We start from the raw sequence: 21,015 nt of genomic DNA, 5'->3' as shown, positions 1-21,015 counted from the left end.
CTGCTTCCAGAAACCAAAGACAGGCATTTGGCCTAAGCCATGCTCCCTGTACAAAGAATGGGAAAAAGCAAGCTCTCCACAACAAGTTATCTTTTAATACAGCCATTGCCAGCCAGATAGGATGCATCCCCCTCTGGAGAGTCACTTCTCCTCCACTACATAGGATGACTAGATAATTTTGGATGGATGCAATGAACTGCACTTTTTGGTTATATCTATCCTAGGGAATAGCTAGCAGGGAGTTTTCTGATCCGAAGGACAAGTGGCATGGCATTGCACAGCTTGCTCCTGTCTGAATGAACTGACTGACTTCACAGAGCAAGTAGCTGCACCCAGGCTGCCTGCTGGGAACGGACCTAGCCTGCACTCATCTCTAGAGAGGACCCAAGCACCATGTGGGGAAACACCAAGCCAAAACCATGCTAATGTTTCAACAGACCATGAATGCATGCCGGACCTCAAGCAACGAGCTCATGCATTGAAGTCTTGACATTTTTGAGACTAGCAACAGTGGCAACTCTTAAATCGAGCAGATCTGTAGCTCACGGACTTCTTCCAGGAAAGAATTTTGAGTCACATCTGTTCTGCAAGTCCAGAAAACATTCTGCTATGCAAAATTACAGTTAGTTTGGGAGATGTTTTTGTTACCCAAACAGAAAGCCTGTATTACCTGTTTGGAAAATGCTTAGAAAGGCCATGTGTCATTATCTGAATAGCCTAAGAGGTCAGAAGCTACAGCTAACCACTTCTGCTGCAAAGAAACATAGCAATGTAATTGTGTTACGTTACAAAAAAGGGCTTAAGTTCATCTTCTGTATCCGTAACAAATAATAAGAGTTTCTGTATTACTCAGTTCTCCCATCTTGAGTTGGTGCATTTTAAAACTCCATATTTAAGTCTATTTTTTATCTCTTACTTTCAACTTTAAAATTTCAGTGCATTTTTAAAGCTACAGTGGCATAGAAACCACCAAGAAACCCACCAAGAAACCACCAAGAAACCAAGAAGAAATTCTGCTCACAGAATTATTTTTGGTTAAGCAGAAAAATGTTTCCACTGGTTTACATCTTAGTATTCTAATTAGATTTGATTTCTTACTCCTCCAGACTTAATTCCCCATTAAAAATGGGAGAAGGACTCAGCTCCCGAAAGGGCTCTGCAACAGCCCAGCCCTAAGGAGTGGAGGGCCGTGCCCAACAGAGCTCACGTAGCACACGAACTGCATTACACCCACAGCATTTGATGTTGTACCTAAGCAATGAGACCCCTGCTCAGCCCATGATGGATAAATAAGCATCTAAATGGAAGATGTTAAAACATCCCTGATGCTATCAGCAAACAGCCACGTGTGACTCGAGAATAAAGCTCTTCCTTTCAAGTACCAGGGGGGTTAACAGACCAGCACAGAATGATAGCGGGGCTATCCTACATCTCAATTAAAAACTCACAGGATGAGTTATTTTTAATCACATGGATTTGAGCTTGCTTTTAAAGGTTATCATCCATGTCCTACATGTATTTTAATTCAGAACGTGCATGGAGTCTACCTGAAATACCCTCAGTAGTTTAAATTAGACACAGAATTTTATGTAGGTCTTAAACTGCTGGGCAGTGTTACTTGCTGCTGCTGAAGATCAGCTATGTACCACTTCAGTACACCCTCCACTTACCTTCAAAAAGGCTGGATAAGGAGGAACAACAGGCTGAATTCCTCTCAACAGTAACTAAACGCTGAGCATCTATCCTAGGACAATCAAATCTGGTTGTCTCCCCCGCCACCTCCCTGCTAGTACTTCCAGAGAGGCACCATCTTACGCCCCCTCTGTTAGGGGCAGCTCCAATGAGACGCTATACAACCCATGCAGAGATGTGAGAAACAAGTCCTATTCTGGCACCTAGCTCCCCCTGACACAACTACCCGGTACTGAGCCCTGTGCTGGCATCACTTCACAGCTTCCAGAAACCGTACTAGCTACACCACAAGCACCCCGGCATCTCTGCAGAATGCCGTGTTGTGCCGTGGAGACATACCCATGAACTAATGAAAATTCAACATTCATATTAGTATAAAGAAAAAAGTCATTAACTGCTACTGAGCTGCCAATTACCCAGTGTAACTGCAGACCTCCCAGCACAGCTGTTCTACCTTCCCTCTCTGCTGCATGCAATATTAGATTCATATTGCAGGTTACATTAACACAGCAACCTGTAACTGGTTCCTAACTGCTAAGAGAACAAATTATTTTGCCAAAATTATTGGTTCAAATCTGTAATAGTGAATAATGAATTAGACATGCCTAGACTTAGCATTTTTTTCATTGCAATCTCAATAGTTATAAGGAACTGTGAAATTCAATTACAAATACTAAATGAACTCTCCTTTTGAAATTATTTCTCTTCCAGCTATTTTTTTTATGAGTGCGTCATAGGGGAGAAAAACGAAAGTTTGTCCTGGACAAGCTTAAACCCCTAATGGAAACTTATTATTACCCAACCTCTTCCACAGAAACTTTTTATTCTTTTTCAATGTTAATGGATTGCACTTGATATTACATCAGTTAAAAATGTTTATATAATCAAATCTGTATTAAAATGAAAGTTGTGAGAAAAAGTGTATTACTAAAGGATCCTAATTCTCTGGTTACGCTTAAAGAAGAATTGTTCTCTTTGACTCAGGAAATCTCAAATCATGAATTACAGGAGGTCAAAAGTGTACACTGGAGAAGTATTAACATACATTTATTCTTCCCTGCGTGTCCCTTACCAGCCAGCATCACAGTCAGGATACTTGGCCAGATGGACCTTTAGTCAGATGCGCCATGGGATGTTCTTATCTTTGCTGTTGTCTTCTGCCCAGCATGAGACTGTCTGCAGCGCCTTTATGAAACTGCTAAGCTTTCTGTATGACTACAGTCAATATGAATAAGCATTCAGTGCATGAATAAAGATCTTCATATAAATATCACGCTTTCCTTTCTCTACCTTTTTCTGTCTTCAAAGGAACGGAAAAAAATGCTAGACATAGTGGGTATAAATCCATAAAGCTTCTTTGAATTTTCAATTCCCATAACTTAATTGAATGTACTTCTTCATCACTTGGCCATTCAGTAAGGCTGTCAACAGAAGTAAAAAATTACTTATGGTTATATGCACGGAAGTCCTGACCTCATACTTTTTTTTTCTTTATGACCTGTATATTTTAAAGAACATATATTCAACACCTGTTGCAATCAGTGCAAAGATACTGAGAACATGATGAAGCTATACACACATTGGTAACTAATGACACCTCGGATGGCCTGGCACACCCCTATGACAGTTGCATATTATTATAAATGACTTGTGGGAGACTCCTGGTATTCTAAAGCACCAGCATAAGGCTGGCAGTGGCATCTGAAAAAGCATGAAGACAAGCTTGCGTGTGCAACTCAGAGGTGCCCACACTGACAAATACTTAAATCGGAGCACAAACTCACAGAAATGCATTGCTGGAAAAGATCTCAAAGCCTAACCCTTCTAGAGGCAAGAGCAACACCATCAAAGAGGTATTTTTCCAGTCTCTTCCTAAAAAAACTGCAACAAAGGAGATGGTACAACAAAGCAGCTGGCTGAAAAATAATCTGAAATGAATTAATTTCTTCAAGTGTTACTCCTATTGGTTCTAAATTGCATTTGATTGTCATCCTCTCACCATCAGCTTCCTACATACTAGGAAATGCATGTCCTTTCTCCATCCTATTTTTCAGTGCTAAACAAATTCATTTACTTCAACATTGTCACATACGCATTGCTTTCTAATTACTTTAATTAGACACATTTGTTTCCCTCTCTCGTATCTCCTGTTCATTAACATCTCCCTGAAAACCAGTGCAAAAACACTGGACACAGCATTCCTGCTCAGCCTTCACCAACAGTGGACAGAGAAACCCATGTCTTCTGAGTAACTCCTATTCATGTACCTGAGAACAAGATGTGTCTTTTTTCAGACTTGGATTAACTTTTTCCATGTACTTTAGACTCTAGTTCAGCAAAGCCTCCACATCCTCTTTTTCTGTCTTGCTGCCTATCCATTTTTTTCTCATTTTAAGAACCAGACTCTTCCTTTCTTACAAAACATAGCACTTTGTGCTTGCCACTAATACTACATTCTTTATTTAGGACCATTCCTCTTATTTGTAAAGATCATTTTGAATTCCGTTTTTGTCCCCTGAAATGTTTGCAAGTATTTCAGGTTGATATCATTGAAGATCATATCTATCATGCAAGTCAGGATGATTCAATATTAGCAACTGGATTTAGCCTTTAAAAAGCCCTTGTCACCCTCCAGCAACATTAACTATCCCCTTGTCTCTCCCAAAACAGGTATTTCTTCTCCTTCACAGCCAGAACCCTGCATACCACAGCAGCTACTTTCCCAGAAGCTTATCATCAATTTCCTTGGCCAAACAGGAGTCATACTTCTATCATACCGTCCACTACAAGCGCTTCCCCCTCTTTCAGCAAGAGCTAGAGAACATCCCAGGAGTGAAGAGACACAGACAAGCACGCTGGGCGAGCCCAAGGATACTCCCTGAGAGAAGAAAAACGCATGGAGCCAAGACACAGGATTAGAAGGAAGGATGCTCTTCTTGCCAGTTGGCAAGTAGAGGTCAGTGTAACCTGCTGAGATAGGCTGTTCTCCTCGAGCAGTACCAGTTGCTGCTGCCTCCTAGCTGTCTTGCTGGCGCATCACCAGCACAGTGACACCAGTCTTTGCAGGGTTATGCTGGCCTCAAGATATGCTTCCCTGCTCGGGCAGGGTTTCTTTTTGTTTAATTTTGTTCTGTTTGTTCTTTTTTTCTTCGTTTCCCCCCTGTATTATCTATCAAATACGTACATACAGATCATAAAAATCATTTTTGAATGTATATCATATCTACTCACTATGATCCACTAGTCTCCCTATGGAAATTAAATTATAAAATAAATTTTTAAAGTGTATAAAATTATATATTTTATTTTAAACTCCTGTGCTTTGTTATAAGCATTGCACACATGAATCTTCTAGCTAGAAAACTTGTTTGTAATAGCCACAATTACATAATTACTCTATTATTACAACTCAATTTCTCCATCTGAATCTTCAAAGCAAATACACCACAAATCAGTCACAATTTCCTGCATGAGGTAACTTTGATATTCTGCTTGCAAAGTATTGAGAAGGTAGATGTTTATGGCAGGAAATATAGGTTAAGTTTATGATAGAAAACAGAGGTTACGTTTCGCCATGCCTAGCACTGCGGCTGCCCGAAGACTCAGTGTCTGCCTCCACCTCCTGATTCTTGAAGGAACCTGGATGATGAGCTTGGGATGTGCAGCCTAAGGGCTGGAATTCCCTAATAAGGAAAGAATTCACTTACCTAAATGTGGCTGTCTGGTGCTGTTTTGGATGCCCTGGATTGTGTAAAAACATTTGCATAGGGCTGGAAGGTACAGCATAAGACCTATAGGAGTCTTGTACCCTTCTGGACAGGTAGTCAGAGTCCGAAATGGATACCTTGGGGCATTTGAAATATTTAGGAAGTACTATTTAAGTGTCCTCTTTATTTTAAGCTAAATAGCTCTCCATTGGCTGTATTGACAAGGATAAGACAATTGTTTAAACTTCAGCAGCTGGTATGACATCCAACACAGCTGCACAGAGCATGCAGACGTGACACAGAACTTATGAATTGGAAATTGGAGGGCAAGTATGATGCATGAGAGACAGAATGACAATAGACACCTTTGCCTAAGCAGACAAATTCCGTCCTACATCTCCATTAACTATAGTCGCAGAGCGTACCAATCCAGCTCACATTTAGAAAACTAATTGTATACATCTCAGTTTACAAGAACTGAGTCACACCCTATTTTTCAGGCATCTGAAGAAAGACTAGACAAGTCACAGCAATGGAAGCATGAAGGTTCGGTGTCTCCAGTACTTCAGGTGAAGTATGAATTAATTTACCTAGAAATAATTCTTTATGCATCGCTATCTAAGGAACATAGACAATATTTGTCCTATGTAAGAACTTCAGTTGACCTTAAAGCAGCAAGTAAAACACTGTTTGTCAGAAAGATGTCAAAACTGCTTAGAAAATAGCAGGCACCCAATGGAGTCCATATGTGTACTTGAAGTTTTATACTGGAACATATGTAAAAATAAAAAATTACAGTGCTAGCATAGAACAGATTACATCTTTTTCAGAAACAACTCATAAGCTTTATGATCTGACTTTATGTCAAACTAATTTTCTTAGTACAGTATTCTCAAAAACAGCAGGAGGACTATATAGCCAATGATGCCTCCTGGGTTTTCCTGGTTTAATTTTATTGAAATTAGAGCCTTTGAAAAATCCTGGATCAACAGCTCTGAAGTCCCCCGTATGCACAAAGAGAATGCAAGAGCAGTTTAGCGAGCAGTAGCACAAGATTCCTTGCTTACAGGAGATCACACCGTTCTCTGCAAAACATTATCTCTAAGGAGAAGGGTTCATTTTTGTACTGATCCCCTCATTTTCTCTATCCACTTTATAGCTTTATCTCACATAAGCTATAAACCACATCCTAAAATGATGGGAAAATGAAAGCACAGCACCTTAGTCTTCGAGCTACAATGATGAGTTTAAAGAGGGGTTGTTGGGAGAATCAATGTATTGATTATTTAACTTCTTAGGGAATAAAACGCTATGGGAGTATTTGGCTGCTTGGAAATTATATGTCTGGAACTAACACGTTTGATTCACAGACCAAATGTTGAACAACAATGAAAGAAAAAACAGACTATAAAAATTCAGTAATTGTGGATGCAGTCTGATCAGAAACAGGCTGACAGACTAGTAAAAAGCATAAAAACTCTCTTTCAATTTGCATCATCCAAGGAAAACATTCCTCCAAAACAGAGAAAGTACAGAACACAATCAACCAAAATCATGTAAAATTATGTATCATAAAGCTAAACTATTGTAATAAGACAACTGTAATCTTCAGTGCTCTTTTTTGGTAAAAGGATTTATAGTATTTTCTCAGTATATTCTAGTATTATCAATTAGTATTTTGTTTAGAGATATACATTAGCGTACAATTTACATGCACTTACAGCAGTTTTAAATGCAATTATTGTAGGTATGCACAAAAATAGGTAGGTGGTTAAGTACCCAATTTCAGGTAAAGTTTGTGAAATAGGCAAATAATCATGTGAAAGCATGCATAAGTATAGCAGGGAAATAAAGCACTCATGGAGATATATATATATATATGTATACATATACATATATTTACACATATATATACATGCAGGTCACTAACAGACTGCAGCCCTTCCTTGAAAAATGCACTTCGTACATTCAACTTGATTAATCTATTGTTGCTACCACATATGTAAAAGTATAAACATGAAAGCATATTATTTTTACTTCATAAATATTTTGTTTTCAGTATGATGTAAATAGTATGGTCAAGTAACAATAAAGCTCCCCGATGTTTTCAAGATATTATGAAATCAAATAGAAACTGGTGATTTAGAACTTTGCAGTAAAACAATCTGATACTTGCATCAGTTCTCTTGATCCAGCTTAGAGTCACAGCACCATAAGTAAAGAAAAATGTTAACTTTTCCATGTAACCTAAGTATGATGTATATTACTATTCAATTAGTCTCTTCTAAAACATAGCTGGAGGTTAACCTGGACTTATGGAGGGCAAAGGACTTCCAATAATTTTCAACAGGAAGACCAAAAATACACAAATAATTTTTTAAACCATTGGAAAGTGAAGTGAATACCTAGTAACTAAAGATTCATTGAGAATAAGGCTACAGTTTGATTAAAAATAGAAGAGTATGACACAAGCTGTAATTCTTATTACAAAGAATTGTCATCACATCACTGAAGGCTACATTACAGGCTGCCTAGAAGGCAGTACAATAAAACTTGCTGTAATAACTTTTTATTTATATTCATAAAATTGAAGAATGTTAATTCCCTGGTTATTTTATTTTTAATATAGAGATGAATTTTAACAAGCTAATTTATAAAAGGTTACACCAATGTCTAGATTTAAATCAAAGGAATTAATGTCCATGCTACCACAGTTCAGAGAGATTCTTGTAAGATATTTCAATAGTTAATGAGGCTAAAGGTCGAAGCTAAAAATATCTGCTTGGCATTAAATAGAAGAATATGTCAAAGATTAAAAGTTTAGTTGGTAACTAGCGTGAAGTTCACCAGAGACACATGTCTTCAAACTAACAGTGACTTTTTTCCCCTCCAAAGTACTATCTTAAAACATAAACATCAGCAATTTTGAAAAGCTCCTTCTTTTCTTCCTTATTCACTGCTTCTTGATATTTACACAAGAATCTTTGCAAATGAGTATAAAGTTACCTGAATAACTGAAATTAATCAACTCAGACAGTGCTTGAATACAGCTAGGCTTAGTCATAGAAGACTTCTTTCCAAGGCAGAAGCGACAAGACCAACTGGAAGTCCAGCTGTAGTTCACTAACCAGAAGCCCTTTCTGCTCATTTTTTCCTGAAGTAAATACGTACAGTTTTGGTAACAACAGTACTTTAGTACTTCCTTTTAGAAACAGTTATTTGTTTCTGTTGCAAGATCAGCATTACTCTTTTTCAGACTTTGCCTTGCCCCATTAGAGGACATAGAAGGAAACTCTTCATTTCTTTAGAGCTCTGCCAAGTCATGGGAAACAGCAGGCACTAACTTGTGCCCCTGCTAGAAACTAAAGCAAGTGCTAGGCTGGCTCACCTGTCCTCTCAAGGAGCTCCTGTCTCATTTAAGATCTAAATGCTCAGTCTAGCAGCATAACAAGCAGCATATGTAATTTTTCTTCATATCCCTGCTACGGTGGGTTGGACAAATTATTTAAATGTAACAGGCTTTCTTCCCATAGCTGGAAAAAAAAAATCACTGCATATCTTGTAGTTTTCTTTCGCATCTTGGTCTGTTTCTCATATTTACTGCCAATGCGGCACTTCACACATAGAAGAACGTTATATATAAATTCAATTTGTAATTCACTGCTTTGCTAAGAACGAAGCATAGCCAAAGGTGGGAAGGTTGCAGTGAGAACAGTGAAGTCAGACTTCTGAATTACTCTTCAAGGACTCAGCTTTCATTTTATTAAGAAGCAATGCTACAGGTACAGGAGAGCCTGTGGAATATAAGGGATGTCCCTGCTGCTGCCTGAATTTGCAGGAAGCCTAAAACAAACTCTTACAAATGAGAGCTACCTCAATTGCCCCCCTAAATGAGTATCTAGGAGGATGTTGGTGGCGCTTGAACCGTAAACAGGCTGTATGTCTACAAAAACCATCTGTAAAAGATCAGAAGCACAGCAAAAAGTTTCTATGTCAGCATTTTGGGTAAAGCAGGGGAAGGAAGGGGCAGAATTAAGTAAAACACACAGATCACCTACAAAGCCAGGCTCTGTCAGCTTGTAACGCTGCAACAATGAGTTGAAGGAGAGGTAGAGCTTGTGTTAGCATCATTATCTACTGAAAAAGAGCTCTGCTTTTTAATGTAGAGGATTATTTGCAATGACATAAACGTAACTACAGAACCGCGGAGCAGCCCGCTCGTTTTACCTTAGATTTGCTAAAGGAAGGTTAGGAGGAAGAACCCGAGACGAAGGAGGAACAGGGAATTTGCTCAGAAACGCTCGAAAACTCCACCTGGGATTCAGGATCAGGACAAGAAACGGCAAACGCACCTCCCGGCGCCAGCCCACCCAGCCGCGCTGCCTCGGGGGCCGGGCTGCAGCAAGGCACTGAACGCACGCCGGTCCCTCGGTCAACCCGACAGCCCCCGAAAATCCGCTCGGAGGAGCAAAAGGCGAGATGCCTCCGGCGTGCAGCCCGCTCCTGGAGCTGTCAGCATCGCTCCCCGGTGCTCGGGTGGGAGCTTGGCCGCCGCCGAGCCCCCCCCCCCCCCTTTTTTTTTTTTCGCTTTTCGCCCTCCCCAAGAAGCCCGGACCGAGCGGACGGGGGGCGGCCGCTGCCAGCCCCAGCCCCGCTCTGCTCGCACCGAGAGGGGAAGGAGCGAAATCCGAAAAAGCGAGTCCTACAGGGATGGAAAGTTTGGAGACCCAGAGGGGCTGCGCTCAGCACCCGGCCGGGCTCGACCTGCCCGGGCAGAGCGGCGGTGAGGGGGGGAAGGAGGACGGGCACCCCCGCACTCACTCACCATGTTGACCTCGGAAACCATGTCGATGCTGGCGATGTCGATGTTCATCCCCACGCAGACGGGCGGACCTGCGGGCAGAGCACACACGGTCAGCCGGGGAGCCGAGCCGAGCCGAGCCGAGCCGGGCCGGGCCGGGCAGCCCCGGGACAAAACGGGGGGGGTGCGGGCAGCGGCGGCCGGTGCCACTCACCTCCGAAATCCGGGCGGAGGCGGATGTCGTAGCCCTTCAGCAGTTTATCCACAGTTTCTTTCACGAAGGACATGTTGCCGGGATCGTTCACACTGTGGGGGCGAGAGAGACGGGGGAGGCAGGGGCCGAGGTTGGGGAGCGGGGCGGGGGGCAGAGCCCATCCATCAGCGCGGTCCCCCGCCGCCGGGACACGCTGCCTCCTACCTCTGGGCGCAGCAGACCACGGCCACCAGGACGGGAGCGGAGAAGATCCCGAAGATCCTGCCTCCCCCAAAGCCCCACATCCCTCCTTCCCGGGCTCCCTCCGCGCAGCAGCAGCCGCCGCCGCCACCGCCGCGATCCGGCTGCCCCGGCTGCCGCTGAGGAAGAGGCGGAGGCGACAGTCCCCCGTTCTCCCCCCCACCCCACCCCGCCCTCCCACCCCCAAAAAAAGCCCCCACCCCCGCCCAGACACCGTAGCAGCCGCCCGCGCCCACCCCACAGCCGCCGAGCCCCGGAGGAAGCCGCCCTCCGCCGGTGCCCTCCCGCCTGCCGGGAGAGGAGGGGAGGGGAGGGCGCCTGCGGGGAACGGGGGCTCGCCGGGGACGGGGCCCGGTAGCAGCCGGGAACGGCGGGGGGCGGCTCCCCGGGTGCCCCTCGAGCCCCCAGACTGGCAGCCGGGGCAGCTCGCGGCGCCCTCTGGTAGCCCCCCCTCACATCATGGCCACCCCACTGCCCCATCATGGGCACCCCGTGGGGCCGGGGGTGAGGGGGCAGCCGCCCCCGCGCCGCCTCTTAGGTGGCCGAAGCCCCTCAGGAGCAACGCCCCGGGGCTCCAGGGGGGTGCCGGGGGCACGGGGGTGTTCCCCGACACGGCAGGGGGACGTGTGGGGGCACCCGGCCTGTCAGGTGGCCGTCGTCGTGTGTCTCCTGAGGGCCAAACCCGCCGGCTCCCAGGCTTCGTTAATTACCCCGGGGTAATGAAGGGAAGCGGCCCCGTGCCAAACAGGCGTGTTGCGGGGGCTGCCTGCTGGCCGTTGGGTTGCCTGCGAGGCTCTGGGTGCTCCTTGCGAAATGCCAGTTGGGGTGGAGGCGGCGCAGTTGTTGTTATTGTTAACCTCCTTCCAGGTTAATTAGGCCTTTCAGCAGGACTAATTGGCGTGGAAACAGAAGCCCGCTGACTTGGCTATATTGCTTTCGGCTCCAGAGCCAGCTCTTTGTCAATGCCAATTCAGGGACCTCTCTGCCATGCCCTACCGGCAGTGTAAACATGTCCCCAGCCAGCTCCGGGTTCTTGTTACACCGGGATCGGTGGGCACCGATCTATCCCAGAGCACAAAATTTTACTAGTCAAGGGGAGGGAAACAATATATATCTTTTTTGCATTTCTTCTCTTACAACCTGTTTTACTTTATCCATCTCTTCTTCCCTCAGAGAAACTGCAAGGAAGAGGACAGACACTTCAATGCTGTGGTTTTGTGTAAGGGTGAGAAAGCACGGGTGGCTTTTTGTTTCTCCCCCAACAAATTCTTAAAATGAAAGATGAGTGCAATCCATGTCATACATACTGACCTTGTTGCCTCTGCAGTTAATAAGAAACCTACAATAAAGGGGAGAGCAGGCCCAGCTTTGAAAACAATGTGGTAGCCTATAGGCCATGAGGAAAAATGTGGAGGAACTGAGTGTTGCCAAATCTCCTGATTTCATTTTAAGTTGTTAGGCTTGTTTTTGTTTGTTTGTTTTTGTTTGTTTTGTTTTGTTTTTAACAGTGCCATAATTACTATGATTACAAAGTAGGTGAAATCCTAGCTTCCATTTAAAAACTTAAGAGTTGTGACTTGAAGTATACCTGACTCAAGGGCTAAAACATCAAACAACTGTATGTACATACATAACTGATTTGAGGAACCTGGATCCAGTTTTTTGTTTGTTTTTAATACTATGGATGGGCAGTCCTGAACACTGGTTCTTTCAAAGACTTCAGAGAAAGTGAAGTTAGGGAAGGGTACCAACCCATTTCTCTCTCCCTAAATGCTGGAAGAGAACGTTAACATCAATGAAAATATTTCTTACGAAGAATTTAATGTGATTTAAAAGTGTATTTGAACACTAATAACTTTTCTTAAATAGGTTGTCAGTTTTATAACAGAAATAAAATATTTTAGAGAACAGTACTTCTGATTAATGCACTATTCTGGTACTTTGAAAACACATCTGAGGTATGAATGAATCAAAAGTGATGTAGAGTCTGACGTTTTATCACTTCATTTAAGTATTTGTCTTTCTGAGCTTTCAGAGCAACTGTTTCCATATATTTGTGGGTATTTTAAAGATAACCCAGGTTGGAGCTGATGGGACAAGAAAGTAGAGAGTTTTGGAGCGTTTCTTCTTTGGTATTTTGAATTCAATTATGCTTAGCAGTAACTGAATGACATTACAAATGAGAAATTTAGAATGAATTTCATGAAAGGTAAAAATCATCTCAACTACTCTGTACATGTGACATTCGCTGTGAAAATGGCACTTGAGATTTTGTGCACAGAAAAGACTCAGAACACATCTTCTGCAGCACCAGTCTGGAGGTAAGGCTCAGACAAGCTCCACACAGCACAGAGTATTTAAGGAAATGATGGATGCAAAGACATTTGGAGAGTTGTTTAATGTGGTCAGTAGGAAGAAAAAGGCACGGAAATAGGTTCCTTGTCCTGCCCCAAAATTCACCACCTTTACTCTATTCCTGGAATTAAGCTCCTAAACTTTTCCTTTCAAAAAGCAAGAAGCTTATTTCAAAACATGTCAGGAAGGAGTTTGGGTGCTTTTATTCAGAAAAACAAAGCACCCAGTCAGAGCATGCAGGTGCTAGATCGAAGAACATCTGAGGACATGTCCCTGACATCAGCCTGAGCTGCAGGACATCAGGGTAAGGTTTTAATCTCTGTTTGAAATGTTTTACTTCACAGCAAATACTTAAATAGGTGAGAGGGGGAAAGAGTTAACATGAGTTTGTGGCCTACTGGTTTGGCTGTTATCTATAAAGTCCCATTGTTTCATAATCAAGTAATTCATGAAGTAATTACTGGATAAAATAAATGGAACCTGATTCTCTGCTTCCTTTAGCTGCAATCATAATTCATTCTCACTCGTGCTCTTTTTCTAACATACAGTCTTTCTGTCCCAGCAAAACTCTTCCTGTAAAAGATGAGACTTCGAATGTTGTAGTTCAGGGACTAAAATTTATCATGGTTTCTGCTGTGGTCAGTGTTCTAGCCTTTAGGCCGCTGGACAGTTAAGATCTATGCTCCCGATCAAATTTTGATCAATAAGGCAAGCACGGTAATACTGTTTTCTTCCTTGGCATTGCCAATATTGGTAAAGGCCACTTCAAAAATGGATTAAGTCTAATCTGCAAAGGCAAGCATTATGTGTGGAGGAGCAAAAGGACTGCCCTTGGGCTGATGCAAGTACATGTGGAAGAGTACATCTGCCAAGCCTCGATGTGAAATAAGTTCTTGGGGTGAGTGGGGTTGCAATGGATTCCTTGGCTATGCTGGTGTTAGCAAGTACTGAGGCTGCTCTGTAGCTCAGAACAGCTGCTGCTGAGGACCCAACATCCATGCAATACACATTTTGGGTGTGTTTTCTTAGAAACAGTTTGAAATTCTCGTTTGCCATTGGACCACGTTCGGTATGCTGCTGGAGTGTGTTATCCACCTTAGTTTTGTAGAAAGGAATCCAGTTCATGTGCTCTGAGACTGCTCTGTGAAGTGAACCAAAGCACAGTAAGTGCGAATGATCAAACAATTAAATTCATGAGCACAGTCCTGATTTGCCCTAACGTGCTGTGTGGATGAACTCATCATCTCCTTTCAGAAGGAGCTAGAGCAGAGCACGCTCAGCCTTGGTTAAAGGATAGAAATTGTTGAAGGCATTGGGAGTGGAATGAAGAGTCACTCAAAATTTTGGAACGAATTCTAGGTTCGTTCATCCCTATCAGTACTAGTGGAGATGCAGAAGAGGAGGCAATGACAGGAATGCCTAGAGAAGGAGAGAGGTCTGCTTACAACTGATGCATTTGCAGGACTGCCACTATCAGTCACCAGACTGTAGGAGAAGGACTGGCTTGAGAATCAGGGAAGAAGTATTTGATCACATCATGCAATACATCACTGAGCTCTTACACTGGAAAGTGGTACTGAGGCTTTACCTGACAAAATGAACATAACCCAACTTACACGCTGAGGTCAGAATCACTTATCAGAACATTTTCTTTTCATTTTCCTCTCTGGCTTCTCTGTCATTTAACCGATTTTGACAGAGATCCAGTCTTATCCTGAAGCAAACTGCAATCACAGAGGGTTCAGAGGTACAAAACAGAGACAGACAGAAACTAAAGAAATGTAGGAAGAATTGCTGCTACAGCTGAAGTGTTGTCTTCTGAGGAACACAGGACATTAATCTTACTTGGCTGAGACTCACGCTGCTGCTTACCTATTCTGCCTTGCAGCAATTTTAATAGCCTGCTGGTTTAACCTGCTGAGAAGGTGTAATTAATAAAACTGGCTGGAAAAAAAAATCCACAAGAAAATTTTCAAGGTTTCTTTTTTTTCCTTTTTTCCTTTTTCCTTTCCAAACCTGGTTTCCTTTTTACTTTATTTAATTAAAAGTTGATGGGCATTTTTTCCAAAACAATATTCAATAGAAACTTAATGCTTTCTTCAGAAAGCTCAGCTTTCTTGCTTCTCTTCCTTCAGTATCTTAGTAGAAACTGAGCTTTAGAGTGACAGCAGGAGGCTGGGGAGTGGATGCACGGCATCAGGGCTTAGGGAATGCTCTTCACTTGGACAGTTTCTTGTGCTGCACTCTGGTTCTTCAAATAACGAGCAATGATTGTTGGGTATGCTATGTGAGGAAAACAGTATTATATTTACCTAATTTATAATGTATATAATGTATATTTATCTATATTTGTCAGAAAGTGTATGTAATATTTGCTGATGTTGAGTTTACACTGAGTTTATACTCATTGTCCCCATTTCTGCCAGGCAGATTGCAGTGTTGCATGAATCCATTTCCTTTGGTTGTATAATTTGCTGGTTTTCATTTAATTATACTGAAATATTTATGTTGTTATGTCAACAGTTCTGATGTAGTAGAGATCTTAATGTTTCAGTGGGCCACACAAGAATGAGGTATTAATCAATATGAGTAATGGGGACAAAAATCTGCCTTTGATAAGAGGCTTGACCCAAATTGTTTTGAACTTCTGTTTAATTTTCAGATGGTTATTTTTCTTCATATTCAAGAAAATAGAACAAAAAATTGCATTATCTGAATGAATTTAAAATAGCATTCCTGCACTGTTCCATTCCTTTGGAGGCAAAACCTCTGGATTATGCACATTATGAGTCAGACATCAAAATAAAAATCCATTGACACCTTGGCAGAGGAAGAAATAATAGAGGCTCTTTATAACTCACATTTTTTCATCATAAAGATTAATGATTATGCGCTGAAATAACACAAATGCATTAGAGAAGCCTTGGTGTGTTGGAAGTACAATTCTTTAAGTCTCTGTCCTGATGAAGACACAGTCTGTGTTTAGAAAAACAAGTAACTGAGTTTTGATTTTTTTTTTTTTTTTTTTTTTTACTGCAGCTGCAGTTGAAGAAGAGTTATTTTACATAGGACTTCATTCTTAAGTGTTTCTACTTGAGTGTTTTCATCTAAATCCCTTTGTCGGAAGCACGTTACTCTTAACAAAATAATATGAAGCAGTTACCTTTTCTCTGTAAGGCTGGACTAAATAGAATGCTATAGCCCCTTTCTTTGTGTTTTCATATTTAGGCAATAACATTATGAATTTAATTTGCCGTAATTATTGTTTATGCATTTTTTTTACTAGAGTGGCCAAAATTCCAAGTCAAAACCGAAGCCCTATTGTGCAGGACATTATACAGAGTGAGGAAGACAAGTGTTTGAATTGCTTATATTTAGTATTATGTATATTTAAAGGAAGATCAAATCAGGATTCTAGCTGATGTATCTCTATAAGGATTGGCTAAAACACTAAGAAATGTAGGTTCCAGACATTTTCATCCAAGTGTCCCTTTGAATTTTAACAATGGAAAAGTTGAAAGACAAAGAAACACAGAACAAACAAACAAAAATACCCAACAAGCCATTTATACATGCAAACACTCCTACATAAAACAGGATAAGCAATGAGAAGCAAGTGCAGTGAAACGATTTGGCATCAATCCTGATTTGCTAAGATTAGGAAGAATTCTGGAAGTGGTAATACAGGGTAACAAAGAAAAAGCTACGGATTGAATAAAGTGAAACTCTGATGTATGTCTTGCTGTCTAGGTAGTTTTTTTTGTTTGTTTGTTTGTTTTTTAAACTTATGCTAAGGAGGGGGAAAGGAAATGTTTCAGAGTGTGGAGAGTGTGGAGGTGTGTTTATACAGAGGCTGCATCCCCAGCCGTTCACTGCCAAGGCGCAGCACTGTGCTCATGGAAGTGCCTCGTCGTCTTTTTTAATGCATCCCCTCTTCCCCAACCTGTGCCAGCTAGCCCTTCTCTCTCGGTCCCAAAGCACTGGCATCAGAAACAGCCACAGTTAAGCTCATAATACACAGAGTGGGATCATGGGCCATATTCCATCTGTGGGATAACATGTAAATTAAGATGGCTGTGTAAGTAAATTTCTCTGTCATATTCTCTATATACAAAGGGTAATCTCTCTCTATAAAGGGGAAACATTATTAGGTAGATATAGAACTTTGAGCATGATGATCTAAAATATTTGGTATTATTCTTTAATTTAAAGATTATGTCGTGGCTCAGGAAAAATAAGGTTTTAAAATAAATGTTGACAGTAGTTGGTAACTGTTAAAGAATTAACATTCCATTTATAGATAATAATCACATTTTAAAAGTACTTTTTGTTACTCACCTTGTGTCGTAAATTGCATATAATTTTTTGTTTTCTTCAACTGCATTCCTGAAAAGAGAGAAAGAGAGAATATCATTTGCATGCCCTGTGTCCATTGCCAAAACAGAGTTTAGGGCCTCAAAGGTTTTCAGACCATCATTGTAGAAACTAGGGATAGAAGAAAAAATCTTTAAATTGACTTGTTCAACCCCTGGCATGACAGCATTGTAATAATCTTTTGGAAATTGTCTAAGTGGTTTTTAATTATAGATCCATGACTAGGTTGCCAAGAAATGAAAAAGGAAAAAAGTAGTCACTGCTTTTGTGAAAAACATGATACAACAATATAGTTTCGATCAAGCTATGTGAATAATTTTCAGAAAAAAAATTCTAATTGATCCAGATGAACATTATCCAATTCAGTTATTTTATTATTTTTTGTAAGCTGAACTAAAAAAATCTACTGAAGTGGAATGCAATATATTCAATATAAAAATAAATACGTTGTGAGATGTGAGATTTTGAATATTTTAATGTGTTTGAACAAATGAGGTTGATTTAAAAAAGGGGAAAATAGAGGATTTGAAGCTTAATTCAGTATTTCTGAGCTTTTCCAACTGAAATCCATCTTACTTTTCAGAACACATTTTGAATTTTTTGACTAGAGAAGAGATTTTCTTTCTGACAGTTTTTGTTTGTTTCAGAATATGTGGGAGCAAAGGGCTCTCCTGAAATAATGCCACTGGTTTAAGGGGTTTAAGAGGGAACACAAGGAGATATTGTCTGGAATGTGTTGGCTTTGCTGGAATCAGCAATAAAATATAAGCTTTAGCTAAGTAGTTTCTGATAAGGCGTGATGAATGTAAGGGGCACTCCATAATAAATATTGATTTGTATCTTCCAATCTGATTTATGTCTCTGTGCATTACTGTACCTGTCTGCTTAGAGAAGTTAAAGAGAAGAACTAAAAGCATGGGGTAAATGATCCTGAGTATGAATGCATTAAGCTCCACTTACATGGGAAAGGTAGATATTGGGTTTGGTCCCTGTTCCTGGAGTGGTTATGCATTTCACATTAAATATGCACTGGATAAAGGACGTTAACCGCTGAATATTGTGAATGCCTTATTCTTATGTACATTGGGTGGGGACATGTGGAGTCTCTCTCATGACATGAATCCCCTTGTAGTAGCCAGCCATCTAATACAGAACTGGTGGAGCTGGGCAGCTCTCCAGTTAAGATGCCACCGTCTAGTCCATTTAAGATGCCCTGAGTTACTTGAGACACTGTGTAGAGCTGTGATTTAACACAGGACCTAGAGGAGACTTACGCTCTTCTGGAGAGGTGACTGAAGTCCAAGGTGGATACCTTGGACCATCTCAACGGCTAGGGATGCTTGTGTCTGGGAACTGAGTTGAGCCTCCTGGGTCAGATCCCATACAAGACAAGGATCCCCAGCTTCCGATATGTAGGTTCCATTCACTGAGCTGACTGGATCTCTGTTGACACAATGGGAGCACGCAGTTCTCATGTAGACACCTACATCTAATCTTCACGTGAATCCTGTTCTTTGATATTTCTAGGCATCAGGATTCACAAGCCACATTGCTCTAAATTTAAAGATCACAGTATTGCATGCCTGAGACCACACTTTTGTGGTTAGATTGCCATTCTCAAGGATACTTTTTTATGGTGTCCACACTTCTTGTCCAGTCCTCCGTGATTCAGTGTAGGCTTGGTGTAATTTCTTGAGTTTAGCAAAGGAGAGAGGAGGGGAGGAAGGACAGCAAAGGACCATCTCAAGCCCCAAGACTGACCCAAATTTACCCCCTGACTATGGTCATATATCTCCTTTTGGTAGAGTCACATGGTCAGTGTTGAGAAGAGGTCTGGGTTCTTTCCCAAAATGTACAAGGCCACTTGCTGGAAGGTATTGGAGTAAGCACTCTACATTTGCAGAGGTTGGATATAGAGTGAGGGAGCATGCTTAGCCTTAGTCTTCCTTTAGGACTGTGCTCCCAAACATAGCCAAAGGAATGACAGATGAAGATGCATCTTAGCTGATATCAAGAAAACTGTCTTGGGATTGATAGCAAATGAGCTATGGGTGGAAGAGGGCATCATTTCCACATTACCATGTACAGTATAGATAAAAGAAGTGTCTGGTTTTGATTCCCTTAGCTAAATATGTCCATACACATTAGATAAAAAGATGCTTACATAAATTTACAGTTTCTGTTAATATATTTATTAAAAAAATTCAAAACAGTGCAAACATCTTGTATGGCCACCGTTTATCTTATAACTTTTAGCATCCATCAGCAAAAATGCCAATATCAGGATAGAATTTACTTAGCTTCTTTTTTTGGAAGAAAAATTGTAATAGCAAGGGAGATTGGGAAAACGGTTAGGCAAATGTATCAGGAAAGAATCAAATGTCATCTTTTAAACGTTGAAGTTTCACAATGGGCTTTTATTCAGACTGATAATGCACTCCATTTTTTTCTTCTCATGGAAAAATGTAGACACATCTTGATGTTGAAATTCTCTTATTCAGCAGAGTGGTAAAATCCTTTGGTCTCTGCACTGAAAAATGCCTTCTTGTGAATGATGAGTAAATTGAGTTCATCTCCTACAGAAGTCTCCTACTGCTGTCTGCCTGGCACCAGTAGAAGACATGCTTCTGGAAGTATTACAAAAGTAATTCCCCCATCACAAAAGCACCACATTAAAAGTACTTATATTAAAAGCACTTTGTTGTATATGAATATCATTATATAATTGATTATTCCCATTAAAATGCTTTGCATCCTTATCACAACTTTAATAAAAGAACAAAACTGCTTTGAATATTATACATGCACTTGCCTAGAGCCACTATTAGCAGAGAGGCTCTGTGTGCAGCCAGGCAGTCGTTGATGGTAAATCAAATGGAGGGCATATGGTTTTAGTATTGCTGCTGGTGGAGGTTTTGTTGCTAGAAAGAGCTAATGTTTTGCATTTAGGATTATTAAACTAACAAAAATAGTAGCTCATATTTCTGCCCTTTTTTTTCGCCCAGCTTCCTTGAAGTCTCACTCAATATAATACAGGAAAAGATACCGTGAGCAACCTATACTGGAAGGTTAGAACTTTTCTGAACTACAAAATAATAGCTTTCTGGTCTTTTTTCAAAGCCTGAACAATTTCTAGATGATACCACAATTCAGAATGTTTCTCACTGGGGTTCCTCCTTACTGATGTAAACATCAAAAATTAAATGTGTCAGACAGTTACCATAGGCTACTTTAATAATCAATGGAAAAGAAAAACAAACAAACAAACAAACAACAGTCCAAAGACTGAAAGCAACTCCAAAGGCTGAAAAAGACTGAAGTAGTGTAGATGAATCACCCTTCATAACTACGCAGTAACTATGAACAGAGCCTATACTTAGATGTCTAACTTATGGGTGTGTAATATTGCATGAGGTAAATCCCACCCATGGTGATTTAATGGGAAGGAAAGCTAGATCTGTTTCAGTACATTGAGCATATTGCCCTCCAAAAGCTTATCGGATGAAGATGTCATACATGTTTTAAGTTGGAGCTCCATAAGGAGTATCTCTGCTAATGGAAGTTAGGCAGCAAAGAAACAGGAAGGCTGTTATATTAGTACTCTATTGCTGGAATTGGTAGTTTCTTTTAAC

At 41.1% G+C, this 21,015-nt stretch overlaps 1 protein-coding gene across 3 annotated transcripts in view; it reads right to left on the bottom strand.

Moving 5' to 3' along the window:
- GABRB3 (gamma-aminobutyric acid type A receptor subunit beta3) overlaps positions 1-18,664 on the bottom strand; it is a 121,302-nt gene extending 102,638 nt beyond the window's left edge. Inside the window, exons 1-3 of one of the 3 annotated variants that reach the window (XM_083824249.1) lie at positions 11,365-18,664; positions 10,415-10,506; positions 10,225-10,292 (exon numbers count right to left, since the gene is read on the bottom strand). In XM_083824249.1, the coding sequence (XP_083680375.1) occupies positions 10,225-10,292; positions 10,415-10,487 (141 nt within the window). In that variant the 5' untranslated portion in view covers positions 10,488-10,506; positions 11,365-18,664. The other 2 variants (XM_083824248.1, XM_083824250.1) reach the window with 2 other exon arrangements.
- Positions 18,665-21,015: the final 2,351 nt, after the last annotated feature.

This window comes from Anser anser (genome assembly GCF_964211835.1).
Source record: "Anser anser genome assembly, chromosome: 1".
NCBI lineage: Eukaryota > Metazoa > Chordata > Aves > Anseriformes > Anatidae > Anser > Anser anser.
This window is presented reverse-complemented; position numbering and strand designations above follow the sequence as displayed.